We start from the raw sequence: 12,679 nt of genomic DNA, 5'->3' as shown, positions 1-12,679 counted from the left end.
AAAAACAGCATAGCATTTTTAATATGGTGCTTAAGTTTGGGTTCTCTTGGCTGCTTGGACATTTGAAGTCATACTTGTGAAAGGAAAGGAATTAGAAACTTGGATTCATAGGTGGATGGGACTGTCCTGACTTTAAGCGTATACCAGAAAGTAGTTTGCCTCTTACACTGTGTTCTGATTTATTTGTTTCAATTTGTAAATCTTAAAAATGAACAGAGAACTTCAGATGTGTAGTAGAAAGTTAGGTAGTATTATGATACCTATTTTAATTGTTATGATTAGTGATGGCAAAAATTATAATGGCTCCAGTGTGGTTGGCAGCTGTTTCGCAGATGTTATCATGGTGCCATTCTGTTACCTGATTTCATTAAACCGGCTTCCACTTGAGATAGGAGAACACACTTGGCAGAATTTGCAATTCACTGGAGAACTGTGGACTTAAAAAGTTTTGGTTCTCACACAAGCTTTTAGGAATCCAAGTTAAACTTTTATGAATGGTGAACACAAAAGCTACTAAAAAGGCTCAAAAAGCATGTTAGGGATCAAATTGCTTTTTAAATTCAATCTTCTGATAGGTATAAATGAACTCAGTCCAAGAGATTGAATTACCTTAAAAACTATGTGTAAGGGCTCAACACATTCAGAAAAGTACCTGGAAAAAATTTATCTTGTTGAATTCTAAAATTCTTTAAAGAAAAGGTTCTAAACATCATTCAGTAGAGCAAATGAGAAATGTATCAGGCGTGTTGGTTTACAGGGAGTGCTCTACTGGCACAGGCATCTCGCATTCTTAGTAAATTCAGTTAAGAATTTTACTGATTGTATCATAGGTTTGCTTTGACTAGGAATATCCTGAACTGCTAACTAAATTCATTCCCATTTTATCCTTGCTACTCCTGCCAGCTGGGATGCCAGCATGGACATCCATCAGTGGACTTTGCTCTGTGCCAGGGAATTTGTTCATATTATTTTTGAAAAGCAGGCATTCTTAACAACAACAACAACAACAAAACCAATTATGAACTAGAGAATAAACGTCTTCCAAAGTGGCACAATCTGGCACAAAGGCAAGTTTTTAATCTATAAAAGTTGTCTCAGCCCGGGCACAATGGCTCACACCTGTAATCTCAGCAATTTGGGAGGCCAAGGTGGGAGGATTACTTGAACCCAGGAGTTTGAGACCAGCCTGGGCAACATGGAGAAAACCCATCTCTACAAGAAAAAAAAAACCCCAAAATTAGCCAGGTGTGGTGGCAAGCACCTGTAATCCCAGCTACTATGGAGGCTGAGGTGGAAGGATCGCTTGAGCCTGGGGAGGTCGAAGTTGCAGTGAGCCGAGATTGCACCACTGCACTCTAGCCTGGGTGACAGAGCAAGACCCTGTCTCAAAAAAGAAAGAGAAAAGAAGATTGTGTCAGCTGATACCATCCAGCAGAGTCTTTTAATTGTGGTCCAGGAGACTTTAGAAACCTTTCTGAACTGCTTGTCTTCTGTCCGAGGGTGAGAAAATGGAAAGCACAAATAATCGTATAGCAATACCCTGAAAAGAGACCATTACAATCAAATAATGGGAAGAGTACAAAAAAGATGTAAATAAAGGGGAAAAAATACTCCAGAGGGAAATAAACACTAAGCAGTTTAAGGCTGATTAAAGATGATTATTTTTTAATGAGTTACTTTTGCTATTTGGAAATAAGAACCTGAGGCAGGAAGTAACCCCTTTATTATGAATATTTTCTTTTCCCTCCCTCCCTCCCTCCCTCCCTCCCTCCCCTCCCTCTCCTCCCTCCCCTCCCTCTCCTCCCTCTCCTCCCCTCTCCTCCCTCTCCTCCCCTCTCCTCCCTCTCCTCCCCTCTCCTCCCTCTCCTCCCCTCACCTTCCCTCCCTTCCCCTTCCTTCCCTTCCACATTCCTCCATTCTCCTCCACTCTCTCTTTTCTCTCTCTCCTTTGTCTCTCTCTCTCTTTCATTTCTTTTTTTGACAGGGTCTTGCTCTGTTGCCCAGGCCAGAGTGCAGTGACATGATCTCAGCTCACCCCAACCTCCACCTCCTGGACTGAAGCCATCCTCCCACCTTAGCCTCCCAAGTGGCTGGGACTGCAGGTGTGCACCACCACGCCCACCTAATTTTTGTATTTTTTTGTAGAGGCAGGGTTTCACCATGTTGCCCAGGCTAGTCTCAAACTCCTGGGCTCAACTAATCCACCTGCCTTAACCTCAAGAGTTCTGGGATTGCAGACATGAGCTACCATGCCTAGCATGAATATTTTCATTTTCAGTATTTTACTAGTTAACATTGTATTTTAGTTTTTTAAAAGTTTAATTATAAAACACTTATGACGTGGAAAAACTGTGTGCCCATTGCCCAGGTTTTACAGTGTTAACATTTTATTAATACATGTATTTGATATTTTTAAGAAAATAAAATGTTTCAATTAGAGGCTGAAGCATCCTTCTCCTGTTCCATTTCTTTTTTCTCCCTGCTGGAGCAAGCATGCCCAAGAAGTTGGTGTAGATTTTTCTTGCCATGTTTTAACACTTTTACTTCACATTTTGCTGTGAGTGTTTTAAAACTTTACATAAGGCCGGGCGCGGTGGCTCACGCCTGTAATCCCAGCACTTTGGGAGGCCGAGGCGGGCGGATCACAAGGTCAGGAGATCGAGACCATGGTGAAACCCCGTCTCTACTAAAAAATAGAAAAAAATTAGCCGGGCGCAGTGGCGGGCGCCTGTAGTCCCGGCTACTCGGGAGGCTGAGGCAGGAGAATGGCGTGAACCCGGGAGGCGGAGCTTGCAGTGAGCCGAGATTGCGCCACTGCACTCCAGCCTGGGTGACAGAGCGAGACTCCGTCTCAAAAAAAAAAAAAAAAAAAAAACTTTACATAAGGATGGTGTATTGTGGATATCTTTATGTAACCTGCTTTCTTCATTCAGTTTTTGAGATTTACATATTCAGATAATGTAGGTCTAGTTTATTCATTTAAACTGCCATATAGCATTCCATTCTGTAAATAAATCATCATTTATTCATTTCTGTACAAATTCACAGCAAGATCGAATCTACCTTTTACAAACAGTTCTGTTTGTCTCCCTAACCTGTAAGAAGAAATGGTAGCACGTTGCTACCAGTTGTTCTCCAAAGTGTTTGTGCTTATTTATTTACGTTCCTATCAGAAACATCCTGGACTTCTCTTTTCTCCGTAATCTGATGGATCTCCCACTACAATTTTTCTTTTCTTTTTTGTTTTTTTGAGACAGCAGGCTGGAGTGCAGTGGTGTGATCTCGGCTCACTGCAACCTCCGCCTCCTGGATTCAAGCAATTTTCCTGTCTCAGCCTCCTGAGTAGCTGGGACTACAGGCGCCCACCACCCTGCCTGGATAATTTTTGTATTTTTAGTAGAGGTGGGGTTTCACCATATTGGTCAGGCTGGTCTTGAACTCCTGACCTCAGGTGATCTGCCCTCCTCGGCCTCTCAAAGTGCTAGGATTATAGGCATGAGCCACCACACCCAGCCCTCCCGCTACAAATTTGAAGTTACAATTTGTATTGAACAGCAGACAACACACTGAAGTACTAAAGAATTAATTAGGGTTGAACGTAGTTATTTCTGGATATCAGAAAATGGGGATGGGAATGCCCTTTCAGAAGCTGCTGTTTTCATTAGCTTTGAATGACTGACCATTTAAAGTAGTTACATCAGAGAAATAATCAGCAGAGAAAACAGCCAACAGAGTGGGAGAAAGTATTTGCAAACTATGCGTCTGACAAAGGACTAGTATTCAGAATCTACAAGGAACTAAAATCAGCAAGAAAAAAGCAATCCCATCAAACAGTGGGCAAAGGACATGATAGACATTTCTCAAAAGATGTACAAATGGCCAAGCATATGAAAAAATGCTCGACATCACGAATCATCAGCGAAATGTAAATTGAAACCACAATGAGATACCACCTGACTCCTGCAAGAATGACCATTTTTAAAGTCAAAAAACAATAGATGTTGGCATGGATGTGGGGAAAAGAGAACACATACCTGCTGGTGGGAATATAAATTAGTGCGACCTCTATGGAAAACAGTGTGGAGATTCCTTACAAAGCTGAAAGTAGATCTACTGCTTGATCCAACAATTACACTACTGGTTATCTACCCAAAGGAAAAGGTGTCTTTATAGAAAAAAATGAAAACATTTGCGTATGTAGTTTTATAGCAGCACAGTTCACAATTGCAAAGATGTGGAACCAACATAAGTGCCCATCCACCACCAATCGGTGGATAAAGAAAATGTGGTATATATACACTACTCAGCCATTCAGAGGAACAAAATAATATCATTTGCTGCAGCTTGAATGGAGCTGGAGGCCATTATTTTAAGTGAAGTAACACAGGAGTGGAAAATCACAAACTGTTATGTTCTCACTTATTAGTGCGGGCTAAGCTATGAGTACACAGAGACACACAGCAAGCTTGTCGAGCCCATGGCTGCATGCGGCCCAGGACAGCTTTGAATGCTGCCCAAAACAAATCTGTAAACTTCCTTAAAGCATTGAGTTTTTTTGCGATTTTTTTTTAAGCGCATCAACTATCGTTGGTATTAGTGTATTGAGTGTGTAACCCAAGACAATTGTTTTTCCAAAAAGAAGGAAGCCAAAGAGATTGGACATTGCTGGCATACAGTGACATAATGGACTTCAGAGACTCAGAAGCGGGAAGAGAGTGGGATGGGGGCTAGTGATAAAAACTACACATTAGGTGCAGTCTACTCGGGCAAGGGCACATTAAGATCGCAGAATTCGGCCGGGCGCGGTGGCTCAGCCTGGAATCCCAGCACTTTGGGAGGCCGAGACGGGCGGATCACGAGGTCAGGAGATGGAGACCATCCTGGCTAACGCGGTGAAACCCCGTCTCTACTAAAAAATACAAAAATATTAGCCGGGCGAGGTGGCGGCGCCTGTAGTCCCCGCTACTCGGGAGGCTGAGGCAGGAGAATGGCATGAACCCGGGAGGCGGAGCTTGCAGTGAGCTGAGATCCGGCCACTGCACTCCAGCCTGGGCCACAGAGCGAGACTCCGTCTCAAAAAAAAAAAAAAAAAAAATCTCAGAATTCACCACTATACAATTCATCTGTGTAACAAAAAACTAATTTTACCCACAAGCTATTGAAATAAAAATTTAAAAGTAAATACATATTCTAAATTTAAAAAATATAGTTGCATTTATTTTCATAAAAATGAAAACTTAAGTTTTTTAAAAAAGAATATGCAGGCCCCCTACAGTGATCTACAGAAGCCTTTCCGCCATCCTCCCTGGTTCACTGGGTGTGACCACGTGGGTCCCCTCGCTGTTTTCAGATGCTGAGGGCCTTTGCATTTGCTTTTCATCTGTCTGCAGTGTTTTCCTCCCAGATACAAACGTGGCTTGTTTATGTACTTCCTTCAGAGCACTGCTCACATGTCACCTTCTTGGTAAATTTCTGTCACTTCTGAGTATTCTTTTCAGCATGATACTCAGTATCATCTGGCATTATATTGCTCCTGTCCCTGATGAGACCTTGTCATCTTTGCATCTGTATCACGTACACCTCAAACAGAGCCTTGACTACAATAGGGGATCAATAAATAGGTATTAAATGAACAAATAGGACAATGATACGCAAACATATAAACAAATTCTCTGAAGAGTAAATACAAGCGGGTAACAATTACTGTCTCACAAGTTATCAGGAAAATGCAAATTAAGGCAATGAAATAGCAATTTTTGTTCATTAAATTTTTGAGAAATAGAAACAATGATATCATTGGAAGGGGTGGAAAAGTAAATTGGTCTTTTGCAAGGCATTTTTTTGTGTGTGTCTGTGTGTGTGTGTGTGTGTTTTTTTTTGACAGGGTCTCGCTCTGTCTCCCAGGCTGGAGTGCATTGGTGTGAACACAGCTCACTGCAGCCTTGACCTCTTGGGCTCGAGCAACCTCCCACCTCAGTCCCCCGAGTAGCTGCAGCTGCAGGCATGCACCACCACACCCAGCTAGTTTTTGTATTTTTTGTAGAGATAGGGTTTTTCCATGTGACACAGGCTGGTCTTGAACTTCTGGGATCAAGCGATCTGCCTGCCTCAGCCTCTCAAAGTGCTGGGACTTCATGTGTGAGCTACCGCCCCTGGCCTTGGAAGGCAATTTAATATGCAAGTTCTCACACGTGGGCACAGACAGGCATGGGCAAGGGTAGTGCCACAGCCCTGTTTGAATAGTGAAAAACAAGAAACAGCCTCAGTGCCTACTGATAGTGGCATTGTTAAATTACAGAACACGTGTGTTTTAATAATAGGCAGCAAGTTTTTAAGAATGAGGGACAGCTATATGCTCTACACTGTGGTGCCATTTGTGTTTCACAAAACACAAGACTAAATTTCTATATTTACAATTACATATGGAAAAACATTGAATAGGGTCCACCCAGAACTTTCATTTTATTTATCGTTCACTGCACTGGAGATGGATTTGTTGAGTATGTGCTGTGTGTGAGGAGTTATCCCTAGGTGCTCGGAATAGAGTGGTGGGCAAAGTAGGAGAAGCTGCCTGCCATCGTAGAACTTCTGCCCTCTCAGGAGGAAGCGAACCATGAGTACTACAAGGGAATACCGTATAGGTCAGATGGTGAAAGGTACCAGGAAGAGAAGTAAAGCACGGGTAGGAGAGCGCGTGAAGCTCCAGTGTCCAGCGGTGCTTTGTGTGGTCCCAGGCGCATCCTGTACATGGTCCCAGGCACATCCTGTATGTGTGTGCTGTTCGGGACTCTAGCCGCCAGCCGCCCATAGCTGTTGAGCACTTCAGCTGTGACTAGTGCAGTTGAGCTGGATTTTAAATTTCATTTTAATTCATTTACATTTAAATTGCCACACATGGTAGACAGTATAGTGACATGGGATGATCAGAGAAGACCTCACTTAACAAAGGGACATTTGAGCTGCAACTGGGGACCGCAGGACCTTACTTGGGGCAGTCAGAGGCAGAAAAGACAAAGGTAAGAGTGGAAGGAGATGAAGTCAGTGAAACAGACGGGAACCCACCACGGAAGGACTTGCTGGCTAGTGAAAGACATTGCTTATTCTCTGCATGAGGTGGGAAGCCATTGCAAAGCTTTGAGCAGACAAGTGTTGTGATCTGAATTTTTAAAGGGGTGCTGGAAGTGTTCTGATGTTAAACTACAGGAGTGAGTGCAGAAGCAAGAAGTCCAGAGGCTGGAGGTGGTGGGTTACTCTCCACGTAGGAGGGCAGTGATGGAGGCGTTCAGAAGAGGTTGGACGTGTTGCTGGTATTCACTGGTGCATCAGATGAGGGGCCTGAGAGAAAGGGAGGAATCAGCATTTGGGCCTGAGCAAACGAGATGGCACTGGGGAAAGGGAACACTGGGAAGGGATTTCAGGAGTTGTGTTTTGGACATATTAAGTGCCTGTGGATATAAAGAACAAAGTCCTGACCATGAATGACACTGAAACAGCATTGGCAGCTAAAAGATGTCTTCCTAAAGAATTGGATAAAAGAGAAGTGTTCATCGATGGTGTTAGAGTTATTCTCTTTATTTAGAGGCAAAACAGGTGATCTGTTGTTGACCTTTTTAGCATGAAGGTTTTATATGTCCTTAATTATGCATGGCTCTTAGATTTGGGTGATTATTTCTTATTTCTTCCATAGAATGACTCCCGAGCGATTGGCGTCCCTGTCACGAGTCTGTGTCCCACTTATTACCCTGCCAGATGTTGACCCCCTGGTGGAGGCTTTGCTCGTCTGTCACGGACACGAACCTCAGGAAATCCTCCAGCCAGAGTTCTTTGAGGCTGTAAACGAGGCCGTTTTGCTGTAAGTGGTGTTCATGTCTCCTGTCATCCTGCGTCATTTTTCCTTTTCTTAGAAGGCTGTGGTGTGTTGGAAAGACTATACGACAGCAGGGTCCAAACGTTTTTGTCTCCGTACCCCTTTATACTCTTAAAAATTACTGAGTATCCCAGCCAGGTACGGTGGCTCACACCTGTAATCCCAGCACTTTGGGAGGCCAAGGTGGTTGGATCACCTGAGGTCGGGAGTTTGAGACCAGCCTGGCCAACATGTCGAAATCCCATCTCTACTAAAAATACAAAAATTAGCCAAGTGTGGTGGCGTGTGTCTGTAATCCCAGCTGCTAGGGGGGCTGAGTCAGAAGGATCACTTCAGCCTGTGAGGCGGAGGTTGCAGTGAGCTAAGATCGCGCCACTGCACTCCAACCTGGGCAACAGAGCAAGACTCCATCTCAAAAAAAAAAAAAAAAAAAAAAAAATTACTGAGGAGCCCGAAGCATTTTTTTTTAAACTTTTATTTTAGGTTTGGGGGTACATGTGAAGGTTTGTTACATATGTAAACACATGTCATAGGGTTTTGTTGTACATGCTATTTCATCACCCAGGTATTAAGCCCAGTACCCAATAGTTACCTTTTCTGCTCCTCTCCTTCCTCCCACCCATTCTCAGGTAGGCCCCCACATCTGTTGTTTCCTTCTTTGTGTTCATACATTCCCAAGAGTTTTTTTTTAAATCTGTTAAACACTTATTAATATTTATCATATTTGAAACTAAATTTTTAAAAATCTGTTTCTTCACTTAAAAAATAAAAATAATTTCATTACACATTAACACAAATAGCATATTTTCATGAAAGACAATGCTCTTTTCCAAGGCAAAAAAAAAAAAAAAAAATTTTGACAGGAGCAGCATTGTTTTTACATTTTTGCAAGTCTCATTTTCTGCCCTAAGGCTGCTGAATTCTCATATCTGCTTCTGGTGGGATGTGTTGTTTTGGTTGAAGTGTATGAAGAAAATCTAGTCCCACATAGATAGTAGTTGGGAAAGGCGGGAATTTTCTAATAGCCATCGCAGATTGTTGTAGATAATTCTGCTTTGATAGTTCACCAAAATTTGAAAATGGTCATTTTTTAAAGGGTAGTTGCAATGTGGAATCTGAAATTGTATCAGTTAACTTTCCATACTCTGTTACATTAAAACCCATTGGTCTGTCTTGCACTTTCAGTGGATCTTTTTTGCCTACACACATAATTTTGCAGCATTATGCAGGGTTCATTTGGAAAATCTTCATTAATTGAGTTATGTATATCTTCCAAACATTGACATATTTCATTATGCAATATCAAAACCTATCATTAGTGCCACCTCATCAGAAACGACTTTTAAGTATTGGGAAGCTGTCAAGCTTATGTTGGTGAACATAGATTTTCCAAGATCCTAATTTCTGCTTAAAAGCTAAAATTTATCATGGGCTACAAACACTATCAGTCATTTTCCTGAGGGGACTGAGTCACTTTGCAAATTATTGAGAAAGTATGTGCCTAATCCCAAAATGTGACTAACCACTGCCTGTCTGCTAGTCATTCTTTCAAGTCAATTTCCATGACAAAAAGTGGTCAGGTGAGTCTACCGCTGAAAGAGTTGTGCAGGTGTACAGGTGGAGTCCTTTTCTCCAGGCAACCGTCGTTTTTTATTATGAAGCAGAAGTGCTTTATACACACTTTCCTTTTCACCATACAGAATTCTTTTTAAAAAGTATCCTTGAGGGCAGCAGTTTAATAAAATCGGTATGATAAACTGGTTCATCAAACATTCGTATGTGAAAGCGCGGTGTTTCTACTGTGTGTGTGTGGTGGTGAAGAGTAGTGTGAGGACTGTCTCTGCTCTGATTCCCACCGAGACGCAGCTGCGTTACCCACCGTTGCTTTTGCGCTATCAGTGCAAACGTCAACACAGTTGTTCCAGGAAAAGCGAGGAGATTCAAAATAGTTATTCAGTAATTTAAGTATTTCCTTACCACTTGTGTGTGTGGCCAACTTTCATATAAAAGAGCTTCTGTGCTTAGTTGGTGCTGATACCAGACAAGTACAAGGAATACAGTAAGTCCAGAGATTCTGTTGTAAGGCAGAAGTACAGTTCTGTTGGTGACATGTTAATTTATCACATCTGCATTTAAATTAATTTTTTCTTTAGATTCTCAATGATTGGCCTCAAATTGGTGTGGCAGTTAACTCGCACCATGATAGTATTTGAAATATTGTTGCGTAAGACACAATAAGGCAAATCATTAACATCTGTAAAGGCAAGGGAAAAATAACTTTCCTCACATTTTTTGTCTGGAGCAGATGTCTCCATCTCATGAGTCAGAGAATTCTCTGATGTGTCAGTTTCCAGTTTCGTCTTTTCTTTCCTTTGATTTCTTTTTTTTTTTTTGAAGACAGAGTTTCACTCTTGTTGCCCAGGCTGGAGTACGGTGGCGCGATCTCAGCTCACCACAACCTCTGCCTTCCAGGTTCAAGCAATTCTCCTGCCGCAGCCTCTCGAGTAGCTGGGATTACAGGCATGCACCGCCACGCCCAGCTAATTTTGTATTTTTAATAGAGACAGGGTTCTCCATGTTGGTCAGGCTGGTCTCGAACTCCTGACCTCAGGTGATCCACCCGCCTCGGCCTCGCAAAGTGCTGGGATTACAGGCAGGAGCCACCGCACCTTTTCTTGATGAAACATCTGTAGGATGAGAAATTGAATCTTTTAATCCTCATTAAAGCCAATGATCCATTCTTAAATACAAGAAAATACATTATAAAATAAATGTTACTTTTCAAATAGAATATTGTAAAATTACAAAATAATCTAAAATATGTATTAAAATATGTAAGTAAAATACATGCTGTATATATACATAAAAATGTATATCTAATAAAATTATCTAAAACAGCTTAGATAAAATTTAAAAATTAGAAAAGTTTTCAAAATTAAAAAATATATATTACTGCAAACCCCAACAAAGTGTACTTATTTCTTATGTTTCCACGTAGGCCCAAGATAAATTATGAGAATTTTTAAAATAATGATTTTTTTCTTTTAACGCATCTCAGTTCTTCCCTCCATCTCTGGAAAGGGTTCTTTGGACCCCACTTTGAAAATTGTTGCATGGCCTCTGACTACTGCTGTAGTCATGTCTCCAAGTTACAAGTGGCTCTGTCTGCAGTGTTTGAAAACACTGTGAATCCACTGTGTGGTGTAATTTGCAGAGCCCTCTCAGTCTCAGATAATGAGATCCAAAGCATGCACATTTCTGAATTCAAGGCATACATGCAATGTGATTTTAAAATGATACTGCTTATAAACCTGACATTTTGTTAAGAATACTGTGGCTTTTAAATCATTTTATTAATACTATTTATGTTTTCAATTCTTTTTTTTTTTTTTTTGAGATGGGATCTCCCTCTGTCACACAGGCTGGAGTGCAGTGGTGCAGTCTTGGCTCACTGTAGTCTCAAACTCCCAGGCTCAGGCGATCCTCCCACCTCAGCCTCCTGAGTAGCTGGGACCATAAGTGTGTGCCACCACGCCTGGCTAATTTTTTGTATTTTCGGTAGAGACAGCATTTCACCATGTTGCCTAGGCTGGTCTTAAACTCCTGAACTCGAGGAGTCTGCCTGTCTTGGCCTCCCAGAATGTTGGGATTATAGGCGTGAGCCACTGTGACCGGCCCAATTCTTTATTTAAATACTTTCAGTGAGAAATCGGAGAATTGTTACATATATAGACCCTTCCTTGCTATACAATGCTTTTAAGAAAAACAAAACTACAATACCATTATTACATCTTAAAATTGACATTAGTTCCTTATCATCATATATCTAGTCAGGAATTAAATTATCCTGATTGTCTTAGAATTTTTCTTCCAGTTGGTTAGAATCAGAGTTCAAATCTACACATTGCCTTTGGTTTATAGGTTCTTTCAAGTCTCTTTGAATCCCTCTTTGTTTTTTGTTTTGATATCATTTGTTGAAATAATGCGGTTGTTTTCCCCTCTCTCAGGTGGTAGAGCATGTCCGCCCTCTGGAGTGCGGCGGGGGGTGCGGGCCTCCGGGGCGCCCTCTGGAGTGCGGCGGGGGGTGCGGGCCTCCGGGGCGCAGTCCTGCGGGCTTAGGTGGCGCCCTCGTCACATTCTCACACAGTCAGGCCTGTTTTGTTACCCTCTGTTCCGGTTCTCTCCTCTCTTGCATGTGTGTGCGGCAGCATCATTGCTTTAGTGCTGGCATCGATGCAAACTAAGGATCATTCCCTTTGATTTGTCTCCGTTACCACGGTTGTTGGTTGGTTGTTTTGCTATCATTGCTTGTCTTATGTTCCACATAAACTCTGAAACCAATTTTTCTAGTTGCAGGGAAGACACCCAGTGTTGTTCGGGGGAAGACTCCTGTAAGTATATAGATTATTGAGCGAGCTGGTGTTTTCATGATGTTAAGGCTTTCTGTGCGCCTGTTCAAGAACACATATGTTTTACCATTTGTTCAGCTTTTGTGAGCGATGGGAGCGTTGTATAGATTTTTCACACATTGGATTTACACGTTTCTTGTTCCTAATGTTTTGTTGTATTTGTGTTTTGAATGTTTTCACTGTCATAAATGGATCTTCTCCATCTTCAAATAGATTTTCATTATGTTGTTGCGTTTGGAAAACGAACAGGCTCAAAACCACCGTTCTTACAATTCAGAGTATTTCCATTTTTTAAATCTATAACTCTTAAAAATTAGGATACATATTTTAATTTCAGTTTATATGAAAGATTATAATCCAGGACTTTGTGAAAGTGAGATTTAAAAAGAGAAATAGAAGATTA

At 41.7% G+C, this 12,679-nt stretch overlaps 1 protein-coding gene across 14 annotated transcripts in view; it reads left to right on the top strand.

Annotated features, from left to right (window-relative positions):
* Window positions 1-12,679, top strand: part of FANCC (FA complementation group C) — a 325,195-nt gene that overhangs the window by 266,891 nt on the left and 45,625 nt on the right. For 13 of the 14 annotated variants that reach the window (XM_073021384.1, XM_007969912.3, XM_073021383.1 and 10 more), the window contains one exon: window positions 7,688-7,852. The exons of the other annotated variant lie outside the window; for it this stretch is intronic. In XM_073021384.1, coding sequence (XP_072877485.1) covers window positions 7,688-7,852 — 165 coding nt within the window. The remainder of the gene's footprint in view (window positions 1-7,687; window positions 7,853-12,679) is intronic. 14 annotated transcript variants of the gene reach the window in all.

Source organism: Chlorocebus sabaeus, chromosome 12, assembly GCF_047675955.1.
Source record: "Chlorocebus sabaeus isolate Y175 chromosome 12, mChlSab1.0.hap1, whole genome shotgun sequence".
NCBI classification, from domain to species: Eukaryota; Metazoa; Chordata; class Mammalia; order Primates; family Cercopithecidae; genus Chlorocebus; species Chlorocebus sabaeus.
This window is presented reverse-complemented; position numbering and strand designations above follow the sequence as displayed.